Here is a 22,804-nt window from a genome sequence, read left to right as displayed (position 1 = left end):
AGCACGTGACGGGTCGCTGGTGGGAGTTCAAATGTAACTCCGGCGTCGGGAGGGAACACTGTTGTAAATGTTTGATGAACGCAGAGCCACTCAACCATTTCCTTTTTTTTTTTTTTTTTTTTTTTTTAAATCTGTATCTCGATCAAGATCAGGTGGACACGGACAAATACGCGACAAATGTTCTCGCACACATCGCCACACACACATTCGACCAAATTGTACACACATACATGAATGCACTTACATACACGGATACACATGGATTCATACACATGTGCACAAACAACATATGGCTTCATGACACACGTGTGCACGTACACACTTATATATTGTAGTTGCCCGCTGCCGTATTTCTTGGCTTGTTATCCGCCATTTCTCTACTTTGGCAGGTAAAGTCTCCCACTTCTCACTCCCACACACTCGTGAAACGCTTGGACGCCATCCTGTCGGGTTATTATCATTTATTTAAGGGAGGGGGGGTCTCGGGGGGATGGTGGGGGGTTTGGTACCATCTGGGCCACGCTGGGATCAGCAGAAGCCGAGAGCCTGATCCAGAAACATCACTTGACATCAGCGCGGCTGCGCGGCGCTCGCCGCCTGTCAAGTGGGACGGGACAGGACGGGACACGAGCGACGCCGCGCTCGCCCCGCAGCTAGCATGATAGCTTCATCATCCAAACGCCCCCACCAAACACCCCTCCACAACCCCTGCGGCAACTGCTGGCTGGCAATGGCACACACACACACATACACACACTCACACGCTCCGTCAATGGAACATGATCGCCATTGGTAGCTTCTTCCTGTCATTCTTTTGCTTCCTTTGCTAATTCTTGGGTTACTTCCTGACAGCTTCTGTTCATTGTGTCATTTCCCTATTACCGTTTTTTCCCATGTATAATGCGCCCCCATGGAGCGTGTTTGAAGTGAACAGCAGAGAAGAAAGCGCATCTGTAATGGCGGCCTCCGCATAATATCCGGATAAAAAAATAATAATAATAAAATTTAAAAAATTGTACCCATGTATAATGCGCACCCCAGATTTTAGGAGAAATAGTTAAATTTTGCGCATTATACATGGAAAACAACGGTATTTAAAAATTTTTGTACCACCCTATTCATTTAATTGCATTATATTAGAACCCCGTCACTTTTAATTATCTTATAACAGAACCTAATTGGTTTCCATTGCGACATATCAGTATCCTATTATTTTAATTGTGTTGTATCTTTCGATTGGGCACGTAACTTATATCACAAGACTTTGGGTCCCCCTCCGATCTCGTCTTTAATTGATTTCCTCAGTTCGGAGAGCAGCTGTTCGGCATCCTCCGCGTCTTCATTCTCCTCCTCCCCGTTGGATTCCGCAGAGCCAAGATGGCGGCGTCATGTAAATTTGATGGCGCTGAGGGAAGGCAAAAAGAGAGAAAACAGACTGCTGCACGCCTGAAATATTTAATAAGCTCCACTTTATGTTACTTCCCGGAGTCTCCTTAATGCCTCCGCCTCCATGGCAACCAATCAAGGGCCGTCAGTGTGTTTGTTGTTTGCCGTTTACTGAGGAAGCTTAATTAAGATGCTTTTCAATTAGCGCTAATGTTTGTCTCTTGTTTTCTATCTTTTTAGAAACCTGCTGGACCGAGACACCTTCTCCAAATCGGATCCCAGTAAGACTCGTGCACACCAAAGCATTAACATTAATGAACACAACATTGTGGAGATGCCGCTAGTTGGCCGAGCGGAATATTTAAATGTCTTCACATAGCATAGGATCCAAAGCAGTATGGCGGAACATATGTTGTGTCATTCCCTGGAACATAAATATTGATTGACACGCACACACACGACATTGTGGAGCCATTAATGATATCTGCGTCAGCTCTGTGGTGTGTTGCATGCTATTATTCCATGTTGCATTGTGGGTGTCGTGCAGTGAGTTGAGGTCTCATCTGGTCGCATATTCTCAGTCGTCCTTTAATCCAACATGAAGCATCAGCATACACGTGCATTGTTGTGTTTACCTCTGTGTGTGTGTGTGTGAGAGATGATTTGTTTTTTTTTGGGGCGCTTATCCCAAATCAGTCATTTTTCCCAATATATAAGATTTTTCATAATATGATAATCGTCTAATAACCGATAAGCGTCTTTGGGTTTTTGAAAAGCGTTATACAAATTTAATGAATTATTATTATTATAATCTACTATATTCATTCATATTTAATTACGTGTTGGTACCACCAATATATTTGAGTCTTGAATGAACCTTATGTCGAAATTCTTTTTGTCAGGCTCACTGAAGACTCTAATGTTGAGATTAAATTCAACGAAGCCCCTTAATTATCATTCCTGTTGAATATTTTTCCTACCCTCCCAACACTTACTGACCACACACATATATGCACAAAAGGTCGATGGTAATATACACAAACAGTGGAATTTTATCCGGCTTTATAAGCTAATACGAATACGGTACGCCAGCGTGTGCCTGAGGCCCTAAAAATGTGGCTGTGTGTGTGTGTTTGTGTGTGTGTGCTGAGGCACCCTAATGCTGTGTGACTGTGGCCAGTGACTGTCAGCATAGCAGAGACATGGACGCAGCACAAGTGCCTTCTTGTATAAACGTTGGCCCCGGCGAGGATGCTAATCCCTCCTCCTCCTCCTCTCTGGCGTCCCCAAAAAGAGCTACCCGGATCTGGGGAGTGCTCAGGTGTTCCCATCCAAGAATCAATTCGCACCACGTCTATAAAAATCAATTACCGTTTTTTTCCATGTATAATGCGCAAAATTTAAGTAATTTATTGTCCTAAAATCTGGGGTGCGCATTATACATGGGTACATTTTTTTTTTATCCGGATATCATGCGGAGGCCGCCATTACAGATGCGCTTTCTTCTCACCTGCTCGTTTGCTGTCACAATGTACCCTACACAAATCCGAAACATTTCTTCGCTATTGAGTTTGCTAGCGCATGCGCAGTGACACTGACCGGCAGAATAACATCCGGTTGTTCCCAAAGATGATCTTTTTTCTGAAATAATATTACGTTTACGGACTTAAGTAGGAGTCAAAATTTGGGTGCGTATTATACATGGGTACAGGCTTTTTTCCAGCATTGACATGCCATTTTTAGGGTGCGTATTATACATGGGGGCGCATTGTACATGGAAAAATTTGTTCCATCCAATCTGATGTGACAGTGTGACTCCACAATGTTGTGTGTGTTCTCCACAATGTGTGCTTTGGCGTCTATAATGAGGATTAGAATTCCAGTAGACCGATAAAGCGGCTCCACAATGTTTTCGAGACCATCCGACACGATTGTTGCTAATTCATCATCCATGCTAGCGAATTAGCATGGATTTTACGCCGCACCTTCCAACAACTTAATTGACACGGGGCATCGATATTTCACTTGAATTGTAAAAATAAAACACTTAACGGCTATCTGTTCTTGAAACCTTTCAGTGTGACATCATTTCGTCACACTTGTTGAGACATCTCCGCTACCATAGCGGTAGCGGTGGCGCACATGCTAATGAAATGTCACTTTAGTGCCGGATGATTGCTTCGCTCCGCCGTATTCACGGGAGGGGGGGAAAAATAAAATCCCAGACTCCCCCCAAGGGACGGGAGACGCCGGCATATCAATATTATCGAGCGAGGAGCGAGGAAGAAGGACATTCCGCCGCACTCACTCTAACCTGTTTTTTCTTCTCCCACCTACGCAAACAACAAGCGTGCCCCCCTCCTATTCCGTCTCCCTCCATCTTCCCCCTCACTGACATATCGTCACGCTGCAAGGCAAACTTCTAGTGACATTTAATTAGGGAGTTTTCCCGCCACGCCGCCGTCCGAGGGGGAAACACGCTCTCAGCTCGTCAGCATGAAGTTGTCACTGTTGAAATTCTCTTTCAAGACCATCTCCTCCTCTTTCCACAGTTTGTGTGCTGTACACGCAGGGGATAGCAAACAGGGAATGGAGAGAGGTGAGTCACAAATGACATTTTTCTTTTTTTTTGGGGGGGGGGGGGCTGTAAAATGGTGGCGGCTGACTGTTTTGAGATACTGACAATAGAAACGGGAGTGTTGTTTTCACAGTTTTTGTACCGCAAGAGGATGAAATGTTTAGTTGTCAACAAATGTTTTATGCAGCACATACGGGAAGGATCTGAAATAGCAGCGAGCAGGTTAACGCGCCGCTTTGATGCTGTCTAATGGGCAAAGTCCGTATTAGTGTAATTGCGTCCCAGCGGGATGCGTTGACGTTTCGGTCGCCGGCGAATGGTGAGAGGCGTGACGAGCCGAGCGCACACACAAATATGACTTTCATTCAAACCCTCAAACTCGTCTTTATAGCAACGCTCCAGGTCACTGCTTGGAAAAATCCCTTACGGGGCGGCCATTTTGCCTTGTACTGACACTCGCTAGCAACTGAATTTATTTATTTATTTTTTAATTTATTTATTTAAATTCCTCCCCCAGACCGCCACTTTTGTGACTAATGTTAATTGATGTTCTTTTTTTTTTTTATTGTATTATTAAAAAATATTTTCCAGGGGTTTCTGGTGTGCACACGAGGGCTAATGTTTTAAGTTTTAATTTAAGTTTGATTCTTTATTTTTGTCATAAATTAAAAAAATTATTATCGCAATTATTTCAGACACGCTGACTGCTCTCAATGGAAATAGTCTTCACCATTATCATTTTGGCATCCAATTCAAAGTGTCCTACTTTATAGCGTATATAAATACCGTGTCTGCACTTGGATTTGATATGACTTGATATTATTTTTTTTTTTTTTAACAGTTTGGCAGAACAGAAGTGATCGACAACACACTCAACCCTGACTTTGTGCGCAAGTTTATCTTGGATTATTTCTTTGAGGAGAGGCAGAATCTACGTTTTGACCTGTGAGTTAACCATTGATTCGTGTGTGTGTGTGTGTGTGTGTGTGCATGTGTGTGCTCTCCATGCATTGGAGCAAAGCTAATCGTGAAATATTCATGCTGTGTGCGGGAGGGAGATGTACGTTATTCCGCCTTTTAAATAAAAGACACATTTTCTTGTCACTTTTTTTATTTTATTTTTTTTCCCGAGCAGCGTTCTCATTCTGCTCGGTTGCACTCGGAGAGGAAAAATAAGTCAATTTGACTCGAAGGCATTTGTGGGGATGGTGATGGCGATGCTAAGGTGTCCGTCATGAGGAAAGGGAGATGGGACACTTCAAGCTCAAGTCGTCATTGGCGTTAGTTGGATCACATGGAAACTAAATGAACCAAAAATATGCCCGAGGAGTACAAAATTCAAAACAAATGCATTTTTTTTTTAAAAAATACAAAATTCAATTACCAGTCAATCGATTATTGTGTTTTATATCAAGAATATAAAACAAAAGGCCTCGGTGTAAGCCCAATAAAAAAAAAAAAAAAGACAGCAAAGTAAGTGGAATCCTATCCGGCGCAGTGCCGAGTGATGTCATCCACAAATTTGTGCTCACGAGACGCCGCGGGATATCTGTGTGTGTGTGTATGTGTGTGTTTGTGTGTGTGTATGCGCTTGTGTATGTGCGGTCGAATCAACATCCATCCATCATGTTGTTTTTAATGCCTCCCTTCCCATCACTTTCTCTTGCTGTCTCACACGTGGACACACACACTGGCACACACACACTTGTCAGTGTGTCTCATTATGAAATGGGATCACATGAATGATTCATGAGGGGTCCAAAGTGACAGAGGCAAACGCAATGCATGAAGCGCACCTGTGCCTTGTGCCGCCAGCACACACACACACGTACACACACACACACCTGCATCTCCACATTATTACCCCTGTCAAGGTATGTTTGTTTTCATTGTGTTGCACTCACAAAAATGATCAAAAGAAGCTAACCACAAATTAATTTTCTTTTCGCAACGTGAAATTTGGTGGGAGTGTCTATCAGGAGTAGAAAACAAACAAACCGAAGGCTGTTTGAGGCTCATTTGATCCAGTTCCAGTTGACATTTTGTCCATTCGCTACCGAAATTGGATTATGATTCAATCGAGAAACATTTGAGTTTTAGTATTTGTGTGTGGGCGGAGCCTGCCAGCAAAACGTGATTCGAACGGTGTGTAAACTTTAACGTCACACTCTTCTTTGCCCAGGTACGACTTGGATTGCAAGAGTGACAATCTCTCCAAGCATGTGAGTGTCTCCGTTCGTTTTTATCAGCCGAATGCAAAAAATTGGAATTCCAAATGTTTAGTAGTTATTCATTCCTATCCACATAGAATGCCCCTTTCCTTCACCTTTATCATGTTGGTGGCTGACCCCTCAGTCCCTTCCCTATATTTTACTCCAATAACCCCCCGCCGGCTCCATCTGAGCGCAGCATGAAGGCCGAGGATGCTTGGATGCATCCTGTCAGCAGTGTGGATGTGTGGGATTGCAGATCGGCCACATTGTCAACAACCGGGCCCTTATCCACTTGCTATAAATAACACTATCATCATTTAAAAAAATAAAATAAAAATCATGTTTTTCATCACGGTCACAATAGCTCAGTTGTTCCAGATCGTATTTTTTGTATATGTGCCTTGCGCAGATACGACCGCAGGGTGTGCTGACAAAGCACGCACTTATGTGGAATTAAGCTTTTATGGTCGCTTTTGTCCTGACATTTCAAATGCTTCAATCTTGTTTATTTATGCTAATGAATGCTAAAATGCGCATGATTATTTGTCGGTGCTGTTTGATGAAAAGAGGTAGGTTCACTTTTTTTTAAAAATTATATTTAGATATTTGTGCTTTTTATTTGAACTATTAATATTTGTTTAAAGCACATTATTTATCAAATTAAATTGACAATAATAATAATGAGGGGAAAAATATTTTTTTAATCATTCAATTTCAAGTTGTTTTTTTTTGTTTTTTTTGAGCCAACGATGATAAAGTACACACGGTACATAATGGATACCTTGTTTTTATTTTCAGCCAGTTGAATATGATTTCCAGCGAGTTCCCCTTGGAAAGGTCGCAGCTTTTTTCCTCATGTTTCTTAGTTGTCAAGAGGAGGAGGACCTTGCTGTGTTTTGGCTCTCTGCCGGCCGGCATCTTTGGAGCAAATTTGTGCCTGCGGGACGTGAACATGAGTGTATGTGTGTGTGTGTATGTGTGTGTGTGTATGTGTGTGTGTGTGTGTGTGTGTGTGTGTGTGTGTGTGTGTGTGTGTGTGTGTGTGTGTGTGTGTGCATATATCATTGCACAGACTTCTTGTTGTTGTTCCTGCTCCTAAAGTCAATCTCTTGCGGAGGCCTCCGAGACATGAACAAGGACACTACACGTGCTGGGTTCAGACAACTGGGAAATTTAAGCACTCTGAAATAAAAATGCATTTGAGCACCCAGCTAAATTCCAATGCACAGAATTCAGAAGTTGCCAAACAATGTTAAAAAAAACAAAAACAAAGAACACGACAGTCTTAGACTGAACTCACTTTTTTTCCCCTCTTTTTCAGGACTTCCTAGGGCAGGCCTTTTGCACGCTGGGCGAGATTGTGGGCTCGCTGGGAAGCCGGCTCGAGAAAGCATTGATGTGAGTTGGACAACAACAAAATGTACTGTACGGTAGTGGAAACGACTTTCATTTGTTTCCTGACCAGGCTTGTGACTGAACCGACACATTCTTTCGATCAATTCCTCCCATTAAAATGATTATTTCGAGAACCCACAAAAACAACACAATTAGACCTGTACTGTTATAAACGTAATGATGGCAAGTCAATTAGCCAGCTATTAGCACCTTGCATGCTATCGCCAACTAGCCAGCCAGCGAACATCTGGTAGTACACAATAACAACAGCCACTGTAAATATTTCAAACATTACTGCGTGAATTTCCTATTTTTCCACTTTTTTTGCTACGTTGCATGAACGTAAAAAGAAAAATGGAGGACTTAAGTGCCCTAAGCTACTACGTTGTGTTGCAGCGGTATTCCTGGTAAGAAATGCGGAACGTTGATCGTGAGAGCCGAGGAGCTGAGCAACTGCCGGGTAAGCCGCGCAAATGTCCTACGTGTCCTAAACGCACCGCGGAGAGAGTGTTTGTAGCTCCGACACACAAACGTCCTTCATGTCCTAAACGCAGCACAGAGATAGCGTTTGTTTGTCCGTAGACGCTCCCAACGCTGCTAAAATTAGAAGTCGAGTGTCCAAAAGCGGACTTGCTAAAAATAGCCCCTCGCTGCTGTTAGTGCCACAAGGAGAAGAAACGATGATGTCAGCATATTTCTTTCTGTATTTGCATTATTCAGCTTCGCTTTAGACGCTTTGTTATGTTATAGATTCCTTCGGCAATGATGTATCGAGGTCCGCGGCAGTAATTCCAGTTGGTTGCTAGTTGCCATGGTAACAAGACTCGATATGAATTTTGACCTCTTGAGTGCAGTTTTGTTATTATCATTAAATAACAATTATACTTACGGACATAATATTTAGGAGTTTAAAATATCATGAGATAGGCATGTTAAGTGGCCGTGTCAAATGTTCCGCAACTCTCGGCCGAGCCGCCATAGGAAGGATGAATGACGCCGAGGGACTAGTTAACAATGGAACTAACTCAAATGGAAAGTCTGCTCGCAGCATCCCATCATACTCTGTCACCATGGCAGCCATCACAGTGTGCGTTTGTGTTTGTTTGTGCGTGTGATGCCGGCAGGAGTCGGTCATGCTGCAGTTCTGTGGCAACAAATTGGACAAGAAGGATTTCTTTGGCAAGTCGGACCCTTTCCTCGTCTTCTACCGCAGTAATGAAGACGGATCGTGAGTTGACAAGCTGCTGCTCGCCTCCGCCGTTGTTCATCTAACTAACACAAACACACACATATAGACTGATTGTTCACGCTCCAGAAAACCTCGGTGTACACTCTATAAGCATTGAATGTGTTGTTCTTATATAATCTTCTATACTGGATGTATTATACTACTCTGCTATGTGCATTCAGAAGGCAGGGGAAAAAGTTAATAATAATCATCATAAAAAAATATCACAATACTAATAAAAATTATAATATAAATAATCAATAAACTATATGAAAATAATTATTCTAATTAGTTTCATGTAGTTTATTGATTATTTATTTATATTATAAAAAAATTAAAAAGAAAATTATAAAGATATGAAATAAGATTTTTTTTAAAAATAATCATAAAAAAATATCACAATACTAATAAAAATTATAATATAAATAAATAATCAATAAACTATATGAAAATAATCATTCTAATTAGTTTCATGTAGTTTATTGATTATTTATTTATATTATAAAAAAAATTAAAAAGAAAATTATAAAGATATGAAATAAGATTTTTTTTTAAAAAAGGGTAACGAAAAGGACTATTAAATAGTGAATCTGGTATGCAATCTAAATGTCTATAAAATGATATAAGCATAAATTCACCAGAAATTTGCCAGGAGGGAATAATGGCAAAAGACCTGTTTGGTTCTCGGGTCAAGCTGCGGCCATTGTAAACCTCCCCGAAACTTAAAAAGGGAAGTGCAGTTGGCCCTGCAGGGAAAGCAGGCCTGCCCACTTAACAAATTCTGCTTTTCTTCCGGTTTTGATGTCCACTGAGGCAGCCTAAATGCTACGCGAAAGGGCTCTGACAACACACGTAGACCTTAACGCGTGTTTGTGTACACGCCGACACGTGCGTGTGCGTCTCTGGCAGGTTCACCATTTGCCACAAGACTGAAGTGGTGAAGAACACTCTGGATCCCGTGTGGCAGGCCTTCAAGATTCCCGTCAGGGCGCTCTGCAACGGCGACTACGACAGGTACATCATTGATATGATCAATCAAAAAACGTGAATAATGTAGAAACGTGGTTTTAATATGATAGTTATAAATTATGCAAAAAAGAAACCACACACTGTATTATGAGGTAATAAAAATAAATGAGCTGTTGGAATGTAAAATTCCCTTTTGACATTTTTTGCACATATTTCAATAGAATTAATAAAGAATATCATTTCAGACAGTCCCTTGTGCCACATTTTAGCATGAATAAACCTTGAATAATGTTTCGTGTGGAACTGCTAAAGCTTGCGCTCTAATTTTTATTAATGGTCACTACTTGGAGGTTAATGAGTCACAAAGAAGGCAGAGTTACTTTAGCTTCTTTACTCTGATGAATATTTTTCGGGGGCCACAGAGCTGTTGAAATCCATCACATATTTAATTTACATACATTGGGCGCTTGATAGCGATTAAAGCGTATAGCCTTTGAGATTTAAAAAGAGGAAGCACAGCAGGTTGGAATAGTGTCACATTCACATTGCACTTTGCGCTGGATTACCAGGACCCCCCTCCTGCACATGTTTGAAAAAAAAGGAAAAGAAAAAAGGATTTGCATTTGTAATGACTTGACCTTAAACCTGCGGCAGCGCATTTTTTATTCATGTGTGATTTTAAGGTTAAATATCAGAGCATAGGATGATGGCACTTCTTGTATTACCTGTCAGGAAAGTCACTTATTACAATTAATGAGAAAAGCGACAACAAATGAGGAGAATATTTTAAAAAATTGTGTTTTTTAGACTTTCAAAGCACTGATAAATGTCATGGACTTGTTTTTTTATTTATTTATTTCATTTTGTTCTTTTCTATTGTGCACAGATAGGGTGGCAAAACATTGTCGAAGTCTTATTGTACATTGTGTGAACTTTGTGCAAGCTTTCATTGTTTGACATTTACCGATTTTGTCTTTCCATCTAGGAGCATCAAGGTGGAAGTATACGACTGGGACAGAGACGGCGGGTGAGTTTCGTTTCTTTACCGTCACATTGTGTGCAAAAAGAACCAAAGTGGTTATCGACGTGAACCCAAAAGCCTGCTAGCATTATTAGCCCGATTAGCCGCTAATGTAGCTAAAGTTGTATTCGTTTTCACGCAATTTCCCAATGACAGATTTGCAAATGCAGCAATTAACGACCATGTCTCTCAATTAAGCGAACCGCCAATTGGCTCGTTAGCGGGGACGCCATGTGCTGCACGTCACGCTTTTAACACGATAATGTTGACGTGTGTCCCTGTCCGTGTCCTTCCTCGCGCATAGGCACGACTTTATCGGCGACTTCACCACCAGTTACAGAGAAATGTCAAGAAGCCAGTCACAGTTTCACATCTATGAGGTAAAAGTCTTACACACACACGCACGCAAATACATCAAGACAAGGACATACGCTAACAAGAGAGAAAGACAAGGACACTTACACACACATGCATGTGCACGCCCACATGAAAAGACACATTCTATGCATCATATGCACACAAAGGTAGATAAACACAAACACACAAAGATAGAAAGACATGCCCACACAAACACACTTGACCGGCAAATACCTATAGCGCAACTATAAGTATGAGCGCGGCGTACGTGTGGCTAGCATCATTACTTGGAGTTCATTGACCTCGCCTCTCTGATCAAACCGTCAGCGAAGGTCGAGCGCGAGACAAAATGCTGACGAGAAGAAGATAAAGAAGAAAGCGCCGCGCCTCTTTTTACATGCCATCAAGCACGTCATCTCCATTCGGCCTACGCAACGTGCCTTGTTAGGCGCCGCACGTTTTGCAGTACACGAAAACATGGTGAAAGCATTCCATCGATGTTTGACGTTGAAGTCAGCAGTCGGCGTGACGGGGACGCCCGACGGATTAAAACAAAGTTGGTTTCTCCAGCGCGTTGACGGTTTGGAGTTATTGAGCGTCACCATGGCAACGGGAGATAATCAATGTAAGCCGCTCTGCTGTTTTCCTACGCAGGTGCTAAATCCAAAGAAGAAAGGAAAGAAGAAGAAAAAGTATCAAAACTCAGGAACGGTGAGTTCTAGCGCGGATGTGATTAAGATGGATTTACGGCAAGCATCGAACGTTGCAGGTCACCTTGTTGTCGTGCCTGGTGGACACCGAGCTGTCCTTCCTGGACTACATCCGAGGCGGGTAAGCCAAAATAAAGACGGACAGGCGAGCTGGAACATGCCTATTAGGTGCGCTTGCCCGTCGTTCCCAGATTGATAGCGCTGACTTCTTTTTTTTTTTTTTGTCTTTTGCAGGACGCAGATTAATTTTACGGTGGCGATCGATTTCACCGCATCGAACGGTGAGTGCGTGTTATCGCTTCCAGTGTTGGAAGGCAACACGCTGGGCTTCCCTTATCTGAGATTGATGTCGCCGCCTTTTGTTTGAAAGTCAAAAGTAGAGCGACATTTTGATGGAATGTCACTCGTGCCTATAGGATTTAATATTGGGTTTTTTTAATATCCAATATTTAACACTGGCATAGCAAAAACACACAAAAGAGTAAAAAAGCCAAAAGGCGCCCGTACTCCCAAACTTTCCACTCCGAAGCCCCGATAATGTTTCTCTCGTAAGGCTTTATGAGGTGCCTGGAGGCAAACACGCGTAAGAGCGGCAGAGTTATTAAAAGTAATTAACTTTGGGGGGCCGCGCGCTGGTTCGTCTCCCCGCCATCTCGTCACTGGTTGAAGTGATTGTAAGTGGAAATGCTGATATTAGCTGCATAATTGTTTTATTCCTGGCAGTTTGGCTGGAGGCCACGGTGAGTTTTTATTACAAAACTACTCCGAGGCGCTCGAGCGTGAAGCGGGGGGGTGATTATTTATGCAATACTGCCGTTTCTTCAAATGTTAAAAAATGCAGCAATTTTTCTTTGATATCACCATAGGGCATAATAATATATTATTGTGAAAGTCTTTTTTTTTTTTCTCTCCATGAGAAATGAATGGGAACTAAATATTTGATTGCGGGCACCTCTTTTGCCACAGTCATTTAAATTCTGCTTTGAATGTATGTGATATGTAATTCTGACGCAGGCAACCCGTCGCAACCCACCTCGTTGCACTACATGAGCCCGTACCAGCTGAACGACTACGCCATGGCGCTTCGGGCGGTAGGCGAAATCATTCAGGACTACGACAGCGACAAGATGTTCCCGGCGCTCGGCTTCGGAGCCAAGCTGCCCCCCGACGGACGCGTCTCGCACGAGTTTGCCCTGGTGAGAGCAGGCATTGCTCATGATAGTTATGCTTTACAAATTTGTATTACTGAACCCAAAGGTGACACTTCAAACCAAAATGGCCCAAATGGTCTTTTTTGGTGGTCTACTCATGACAGACAAATGATTGAAGTTGGATTGAGTGGCTGAATTTTCTGGGGTGCATTTCTAAACCTAAAATGGCTTCTTAAAAATCTTCCCGTGTTTTCCTGCAAAGCTTCTTGAGACTTTTTTGTGGGTCCACTCATGATCGACTTGTCAACCAAATTTCTTGTCAAACTGCTTTTGGCTACTGAATTAAACCCGAATCGACCTCATCACGATTTTTAGCATTTATAAAGATGTGACTGATTCATTTAGCAAAGAAGTGAGTGTAAAATGCAGCTAATCATGATATAAAAGCACAAATTTAAAATATAAGCAGTCAAATGATGATGTCGTTTGTTTGTCAATCATCAGTCTAGACCTAAATCTGTTACGCGGCGCCAGATATCTAGACTGCATCTGCTCTTCAGCTCTTGCCTCCAGATATTTCTCCAGCGTCATTAGCGCTAACAGGCGCATAAGGGCTAACACGGTGACATCATTACAACAGAGCATGGAAATTCTCCCATGTATGGAGCTCTTAAATTCTGCAGCGTGGCTCCTTTTGCTGCTTTCATCGTCATCAATTTTGTGTGTGCAGAACGGCAACCCGCAAAATCCGTACTGTAGCGGCATCGAGGGCGTAATGGAGGCTTATTACCAGAGTCTCAAGTCAGTGCGTCTCTACGGGCCCACCCACTTCTCCCCGGTCATCAACCACGTGGCCAGGTACTAATAAGCGTCGCATGTTGTACGGCCGATTATCAAAGTTCACCGACACGCTCCACCCACACGTCATGAGGAAAGCTCAAATGTTTGCATTTCAGTTTTTTTTACATTTCAAGTTTGGTAGTAAGACGAGTGAGCTGTACATGGTAACGCTAATATGGCCGCTTGAAAGCAAAAAATATTTTGGTGGGTCAACTCGCATGCTGACCAAATTTTATGTTGCAAAGTAAAGCTGGATTCAGAGGCTGAATTTCGACCTCACGTCTGCGTGAACTGAACCACTTCAACCCAACATGGTCATTTTGAGACTTATTTTGTGGGTCGACTCCTGATAGCCATACCTACCAAATCTCATGATGCTAACTGAATTTTCCTTTTTTCCCCCCAACATTCCCGTTATTGCAGGTACGCGTCGGCGGTGACGGACGGCTCCCAGTACTTCATCCTGCTCATCATCTCAGACGGCGTCATCACAGACATGGCTCAGACCAAAGAGTCCATTGTCAACGTAAGCACTTTTCTTTTGGTATCTGCGTAAAGATGGATTACGTCAAATTTGTATGTGTGTGCGGTTGGGATGGAAATGCTACCTTGCGTGAAGCTAAATTCATTTTAATATCACTCTTGAATACTTTTGTGAATTAATTTATTTTTTTTTTATTATGGGTGGGGGGCAGAGATTGACTTTTATGACCGAGTGCTACCTCGCCGGAAGTTTCCGATCTCTGTTTAACAACCAACATTAAAATGAGAAAAGTGAGCAGACGAGAAAAAGGCGGATTGATTTTGCCCCCCCCCCCTCTCCCTCCCCCTCCTCCTTTTTTCTCATGGGCTCAGCCAGTAATTAGCGGCACTTTTTCACTGACAGCCTGCAGCCCCAAAGATAGCAAACAGTGCCAAATCCCCCTTCTTGTCTCTGATCCCTTCTTTCTCCTCTCACCCTCGTAGGCTGCCTCTCTGCCCATGTCAATTATAATTGTCGGGGTCGGACCAGCAGAATTTGACGGTAAGCGGCGTGCATATTGCACGTGTGTGTGTGTTTGACGTTAATCCTCCATTCCGCACTCGCTATCTCCACTCCCACATGGCACAAGGCTTCGCTCCATGCCCTCCTCTCGATAATTGTTGCTCTTCCCCGGCACGCCGCCACGGAGGGGAAAATTCCCCCTTGTCGCGGCAGAAGACGAGTGCTTATTTCCCACGTAACGTCGCGGCAAAACACACTTTTTATTTATATTTAGAATTGGCCAGAAGTAATGATATGGAATTGAATGCAAAGAGTGAATGCCATTAGACATTAAATGACCTGTCGCGTACTATTTTTTTGATGCAATTGGATCAAGTGTAAACATTTTTTAGGAAATAAAAATAAATATTTCCCTTTCAGCGGGTCCCTAATGACAACGGATAAAATGTTAACACGCTAACCATTAGTCCAAGTTCTAAAGCACATTAGGCAAGATATTGCCCTTTAATTGGATTGTATTTTTTAAGGAGAATGAATAAATTGTGGACATGCTAATGATTCACATGAGTGAGGAAGACAACTACCGTAATTTTCGGACTATAAGTCGCACCGGAGTATAAATCGCGCCAGCCATAAAATGCCCAAAAAGTGAAAAAAAAACATATATATGTATATAAGCCGCTCCTGAGTATAAGTCGCCCCCCCCACCCAAACTATGAAAAAAAACGCGACTTATAGTCCGAAATTTACGGTACCCGAGTTTATAAAGTGGTAAAGCAGCTTGGGGAAGAGGCTATAAGGATATTTGTGTGTGATGTAATCCCCAACCCTCCCCCCTCCCTCCCAGAAATGATCGAACTCGATGGGGACGAAGAGAGGATCTCCTCCCAAGGACGCTTAGCGGAGCGGGACATTGTTCAGGTATGACACATTTCCAAATAGTATTTCGAAGGGCGCTTGATTAAATGTTAACACACTATCAGTTTATTCATTTTTTTCCACCCCCCCCTTGTGATTTTAAGTTTGTTCCGTTCCGGGATTACATCGACCGCAGAGGCAATCACATCCTCAGCATGGCCCGCTTGGCCAAGGAAGTGCTGGCGGAAATCCCCGACCAGTTCCTGTCTTACATGAGGACGCGGGGGATCAAACCCGGCCCGCTGCCGCCCCCTTACACGCCGTGCCCCCCACCGGCTCTTCACCCTCTCCTCGCCAGACGGGTAAGCCGGATCTAAGCTTCGGGGGCCTCGTCTTCTCCTCCTTCTTCTTCTTCTTCCAAATCTTCACTGGAAGCTTTTGAGGTGGTTACCGATCGTTGTTGTCGGAACGCCGTGACGCTGTGAAAAGTGACGGTGGGAACGCTAGCTGCGTCAGGGGGTGTGGCCTGATCCGCATGACGGTAACAGACGTCACTTCTGTGTCTCTCCGTAAATACATGTTTACAAGTTGAGGCCTGGATAAGGATGAAACTACCAATGGAGGTGAGGAGGCCGAATGGGAGCGTGTGACTTTTTTCATATTTACGATGTTATTAAATGGAGCATGTGCTAGTTAAAGAGAAGCATGCGCTGTCGTCCTGCACTCAGGGCTTTGTCCCGCCCCACCCGACTTGAACCAGCCTTACCTTTCGGCGGCGTTCTTCCACACGGCTTTTTGGAACCGTAGCTAGGCAGTACTCCATCATCTTCACTTCAAAACAGGACTACAGTCTGTTATTAATTAATTTGTTCATTTTTCTACCTCTGAGTGTGTTGCCAAAGCATGCTAGCTTGTCTATTTTTATTTTGTTGTTATTCAACTCTTTGAATTATTGCAATTTTTATTTATTTTTTTTTTTTTTAAAAAGAACACAACATCAAAAATAATGAGGGAATGAAGCCAGGAGTAGATGGCATTTAAATATTCTCCCTTACTTGACAAATTTATAGGAGTGAAGTATCAGGTGGTGCTAAAAAGATTCCAGCTATTCAATCTGTGAGTAACTCACATTCCCCATCGTATCGATTGTCGAGATCCAAGATATTTGCCAATACCCAGAGTGACGATACCTGTCGTGATCGATGATGCCCAACGATTGCTCTCGATGACATCTCTATTCTTAGTTATTCTGAGTTGGATTTTGCCATGACCAATATGTCACAAAGTCGTGATACATTTCCTTGCCAATGTTTTATTAGGAATCGTAATTAATGAATTATTTCACTGATTTATTCAATTGTCTTTCTGACTTTCGGCTGCCAACGTTTCAGGGCCACTTCCAAGTTTAAAAGGGGTGGGGGCGGGGGGGATTATTTGTGCTGCACCCCATTAAAATTCAGGAGAGAGTCCCTCCCCAAACTGCACTGACACTTTGAGCCACGACCCTCATTTTGTATTTCTTTTTTAATTTATTTATTGAATTATTTTTCTTTGGTTTGAAGTCAAGCAAAAACAAGCAACCGCTCATTTCCTTTTCACCGAATGAAAACAATTCTTAGCCCTGTCCTGAAGGTTTACAACATTTTCTAAAGTCAGGCCTCGAAATACACATCCAACACACGCTTGTAAAATGTTTTCTTATACATATGAATACAGTATATATTTATACACTGTACAAATATCTGCCTTCTTTGGTGTATGGGCTCATGATATTTATCTTATATGTGATGCTGCTTCTATATGTATCATATTTTGTACCGAGGCCTGTAATCATATTTAAATTATGACTAACAGGCCTTATCCGTGTTTCTGTGTTGAGTTATTCATATTTAAATGATGAACGACAGGCCTGTATTTTTTTATAACTGTATATTGTGAACACTGACACTCCGTAGCATTGCTATTCAAATAAATACTTTATTGAGTGTAACTGTTTAGTGTATTGTAGGCAATGGAAGGGTGGTCTGACAGAATTTTTGTACTCTATATGATGATTATTTTCATGTTTTCTTTTGTTAATGGTTTTTTTTCCCCCCCCTTCACTCCTGAGAGACAAATGTAGCATCAATTGGCGAAAGCAGATAAGCAAACAGGAAATATGTAAAGTCAATGCACTGGACACTAAATTAGGTACATTGTTTAATAATATCCAAAGCAAAAATAAATTCTGACTTAGTTAGATAATGCTATTGTTTTAAATATTTCAATTATTGTGGTTGGTTTCTCAAACTCTTTATGTAAATGTTGCTTTTATTTGTTTTTAATTATTTCTTCTTTTTTTTTCACAAAGTAATAATGAAACCGTAGCTCATTATATAAATTGGTGAATTATAAATAAATTGAACATTCAATTTAATTTTTTTTTTTTTTTAGCTCCAGCCTTTTTAAAACTTGCAACATTAAGTAACCAAAATAAACTACATGGAACTGCCAGGTGCTCACCTCGGATCCCATTTCAGTCAATCCAAATACTTGTAATACATGATAGAAATAAAAGACCAATAAATAAAAATAAAAAATCCATAGATCACCCTTTGTCACCAAATTGGTGTACCGTAATTTTTGGACTATAAGTCGCACCGGAGTATAAGTCGCACCAGCCATAAAATGCCCAAAAAAGTGGAAAAAAAACATATATGTGTAGATAAGTCGCTCCTGAGTATAAGTCGCCCCCCCACCCAAACTATGAAAAAAAACCGCGACTTATAGTCCGAAAATTACGGTATCTATTAATTATTTAATTTATTTAAATTTAGTGTCTATGTGGAATCCAACCCAAACATTTTGTGGGGTTTTTTTGCATTGGATTTCATTGAATTGTGTTCCTAATGCTGTGTCCAGTGGGTGTATAGTACATACAGTATATCTTGAGTATAGTATATAGTGTGCAGTTCATATGGCGCGTACCACGAGGTACAAGGGCCTTTCATTTCATTTATTCATGGCGACAACCCCAACGTCGATGTGCATCCGGCGCACGTATGAAACATGCATGACCCTTGTGTAACCAGGCCGACTTTTGATTGTGCTCTCAGAGGAACAGTGCTTTCATGTCGCTAGCTATTAATTTTGCCATCAGCGACCTCATTTAAAAAAAAAACAAAAAAAGACGTTTGACATTTTTTAAGGCAAGGATCGGGAAATAGCAAGACTTCACAAAGATGTCAGCTAACGATGCGACACTCGCGGATGAATCAGTCATGATGACCCGTTGCGCTTCTCAGCAGGCTAATTAGCTGATTAGCCGATGCTAACAAGCACGACTAAGAGTTCAGTGTACTGGCAGTCCTGATCTTTTTTTGGTTTTTAGTATTCAAGAAGACTTAAGCAGAGATGGGATAATGGCTTGTTTTTCTGCTGTGTTAGTTCCGAACCATTTTGAAGCAGTTTGGCACTCGGCTAACGGGTCTGGCCTTCCTTTTAACCCGATACTATTCCACATTGCATTATTTTGCTGTGTTGGTTTTGAACAATGATTTGATTTGGATTCCTTGTTGTGCAGGTTTAGCTCAGGGATCACCAACAAGGTGTCCACGTGCATCAGGTAGCCACCAAGGAGCATACGAGTTGCCCACGGGTCTATTCTAAAAATAGCTTGCCAGTGCTGTTACATTATGGTTTCCTAGGAATGTTGTGATCGTTTGGAAATGTCAATGCCTAAAGAGATTTCAAAGTATGTACAGGAGTCTAAAGAGTGACTTGGATGCAGGAAGGATGAGTCATTTTTCAAGATGGATTTCCAGGAGGCAATTCCAGTATGTTTGGGTTAAGCGTGTATATTGGAAGGACTTAAGGATCTATTTTTATTGGACAATTTATTGTTTGGCATGTGCCCTCAGGAAGAGCGAATGAATCGTGTTCACATGACGACGGGGGAGTTTGAGGGTGGGCTTTGGATTTTTTTTTGGTCGCATGATGCCGCAAAGTGTGAAATCACTGTTCCTATGAGGCCGTGTGGGAGTAACAATGGAGAGCATTGATGGACGGTCGCCGCCGCCTCCGTCCAAGATTCATTCACATTGCAGCCAGCTAGGCTATGTGACCTTGTTGTTGTTTTTTGATTTTTTTTTTTGTCTCTGATGATATGAACATGGTTATTCCACGGAATGCTTCTCCGAGCATGCGTTAGGTTTGCATGGGTATGTTCTTTTGTAGCAAGTGGATTTTCAAAATAAGAGAATAATTGAAATTTGTTTGTACTCTTTTGCCTTAAAAATCTTACAAGGTCAATCTTGGAATTGTGCAACTCATCCTAAAGATAAATATTTTATTTTCATTTTTTTTTTGGTACTATCCAAAGTCCCTCCTCTGTCAGACTCATACAAGCAATACAGTTCTGTTAGAAATAAACGAATAACCTCAGGACATTTAAACAAAACCCTTAAAGACCCAGAATACAATTTCGGTGAGAAGAACAGGGTGGTAACGTTTATAAAGTCGACCAAAAATTGTCTAGGAAGCACTTGCTTTCAACTGTGGATGACATTCGACTCCAAAATGACTTGCAGTACAAATTAATTCTTTTCAACTCTTCTGGAGTACTGCCCCAAACTGTAGATGTACACGGGTTGTAAGCAAAACCAAAAACTGTCTTCCAAGAACTTTGTTTTATCCCCTGTGTAACTTTACATTCCAAAATGACTTCCTAGAACAGTTAAAATCCACTAAAAGTAGATTTTTGTGTAGTAGTAGGATGGGGTTGTCACCATTGGACTTTATGAAAATGTCTCCACAACTGAACTGTATTGCTTGATTGGAACCTTTTGAGTAGAGCCTCACTGTTGGCCTGATCCCATGAAAGAAAAACGAGCACAGATCAGACCACAGATCCCCGCTGCAAAACGAAACAGTCGGTCTTCCTTAACTCCAAGTAAACGAGCCTTTCCTTTTTTTCTGGCTGTTAATGGATTTTGCATGACGCTCGTGTAAACACGAAAACACCCATGATGAGAACATGTGCCATCTGTTTGCCACATCACAAACCAGCACTGGTTTTACTCTTCTTGTATATGGAAGCCATGATGAAATTGGTTCAAAACGGTTATTTATGTAAGAATCTTTCAATAAATATTACTATTAAAAAATATTTGTCTGTAATCGCTCTTTGTCACCACTGAGAATATATATTTTTTTAAATTTTAAAGAATTGCAGATAATTGTATTTGAGGAGTAATATTTGTGTATATTTTATAGTGTATATTTATTTAGGAAGTAATTATAAACGATTGCAGTCGGGTAAAAAAAAATGGCTTAGCATTGTAGCAGCGCTAGCATGTCATCTGCATGCTAATGCAGGTGGACAAACATGTTCAAATATTCAAACCGCGCTCTACCAAGTGACATTCTCATTATATTTTTTAATAGCACTGTTAAAAAGAAAAAAAAGAAGGTAAACAATGTTTGGATGCTTAACGCGCAGCCCATCCCACACAGCAAGTGCGTGGGCCGCTTCGCTAGCAAGTGACAGGGTGCTAATTACAACTTTTTATTTTTAATTTTTCTTTTTAAAATCCCGGCCAACATTTTAATGAGCTGTCTGTGGTTCACAGTGTCTGACTTTTAACTCCCTGTTCAACCCTTTATTATTATTTTCTTATAATACTCGCCACCCACCGCTAGCCAAGTATAGAAGCTTTAATTGGCACTCGCACACAATACATAGGAAACACGTGGCAGGTTAATGTTTTAAAGGATCGCAATTCCGTTGACGAGAGTAGAAAAGGCGGAAAATAGAACAAACAATTACCCCCCCCCCCCCCTCATCCCTATTAAATGTTGCATTTGGTTTGAGATAACCTATGGTTAGTGTGAATGTGTCTTGGGGGTTCCTTAAGAAAATTCTCTTTTGAATAACTTTATTTGAAATTGTGTGAGGACATCTCACAACAACCCCATTTTTTTTTTAAACCTTAATTTTTGAGGTTGTACCCACCGAGGGAATCACACATGGTGTCATCCTCTTCATTCATTGCCTCTTTGGCACTCCAAAGCAATAAAGCCCATTTGAACAAGCTCAGCGTGAATCTCGCATCGCTCCATCGCATAGTAGGATTATTTTTTTTTTATTTCCCACGAGCGCGGAATATGCACGCGTGCAGGACTGCTCGGGAATAAACGATAGTGAGTGCGGATTTGATGAGAGCCCGAAAAGCCAGACCTCAGAGGGCGGCATGTGTCTGTTCGACTCAGAGAGAGCGTGTACGCCGAGATGTCCTGGCAAGTACACGGCACATTCAGGACCAAAAGCAACATCTCGCGCTATTAATAGAAGCGCAGGGGGTGTCTCATTGGCTAAATATAACCTCGTCCTTTCCTTTTCATGCCCAGGGTTCTATTTTTAGCCACTCCCAGGCCTTCCTAAGATGCCAATGTCTTTTTTGGGAATGTTATGTAAGAACGGGCTGATTCTTAAGGCGAGTGATGAAGACTTTGAGAATGAAATATTACATCACTCTGACACACGCGAGACAAGCCGTGTTAACAGAAAGAGCAAAGTTAGGTCACATTTGTACCTTCAGACAAAAACTAGTTAACCGCAGCTAATATTAAAACTTCCTATAGGATAATTAGTTGTTGAAAGAAAACTTTGATTATTATCAAATGCCTGGAGGAAAGTTTAAATGATGGGATGAGGTTTGATGTTTTATGGTTAGCTTAGGAGTGAAGTAAGCGTTAGCATTGGGTTCGGCCGGTTAGTTTTGGGTTAGGATTTTCTTGATGGGTTTGTGCTTGGTGAGTTCTGCCTAGCAACAAGTGACATCGCACATCAGTCCTCCATCAGGCCTGCTTCCATGTTACCCAGGCTGTGGAGTCGAGCGAGCGAGCGGCTTATGTAATCCTCGTGTGTAGACGTCCGAAGGCGTAATAATAATAAACTCCACGTGAATGTATAGCGCTGTCAGCAAAGCTCTATTATTATTGAATATGATTACAGTTTATTTTCGCTCCATGTGCCCAATTCAGTGTGTTTACACTTTGAAAGAAAGTACTGTGACAAAAAGTCACGTCCAAAGAAAATGTTCATTGAGTGTAAAAGTAGTGGCAGTCGTCCAA

At 41.7% G+C, this 22,804-nt stretch overlaps 1 protein-coding gene and 1 long non-coding RNA gene across 2 annotated transcripts; both read left to right on the top strand.

The window, feature by feature from the left end:
- The first annotated feature begins 617 nt into the window (after nucleotides 1–617).
- Nucleotides 618–4,894, top strand: LOC133157601 (uncharacterized). Its single transcript, XR_009715040.1, has 3 exons — nucleotides 618–1,667; nucleotides 3,939–3,985; nucleotides 4,806–4,894. It is a non-coding gene; the product is annotated as an uncharacterized LOC133157601 (long non-coding RNA).
- A 4,745-nt stretch (nucleotides 4,895–9,639) lies between these two features.
- Nucleotides 9,640–18,009, top strand: LOC133157600 (copine-8-like). Its single transcript, XM_061284271.1, has 12 exons — nucleotides 9,640–9,814; nucleotides 10,755–10,796; nucleotides 11,095–11,170; nucleotides 11,802–11,858; nucleotides 11,917–11,978; nucleotides 12,092–12,138; nucleotides 12,872–13,053; nucleotides 13,739–13,866; nucleotides 14,272–14,374; nucleotides 14,815–14,872; nucleotides 15,681–15,754; nucleotides 15,856–18,009. Exons 3-12 carry the CDS (start codon nucleotides 11,135–11,137, stop codon nucleotides 16,066–16,068), a joined length of 960 nt encoding a protein of 319 aa, XP_061140255.1. The 5' UTR covers nucleotides 9,640–9,814; nucleotides 10,755–10,796; nucleotides 11,095–11,134; the 3' UTR covers nucleotides 16,069–18,009.
- The last annotated feature ends 4,795 nt before the right edge of the window (nucleotides 18,010–22,804 follow it).

Source organism: Syngnathus typhle, linkage group LG7, assembly GCF_033458585.1.
Source record: "Syngnathus typhle isolate RoL2023-S1 ecotype Sweden linkage group LG7, RoL_Styp_1.0, whole genome shotgun sequence".
In the NCBI taxonomy this organism is placed as follows: Eukaryota; Metazoa; Chordata; class Actinopteri; order Syngnathiformes; family Syngnathidae; genus Syngnathus; species Syngnathus typhle.
This window is presented reverse-complemented; position numbering and strand designations above follow the sequence as displayed.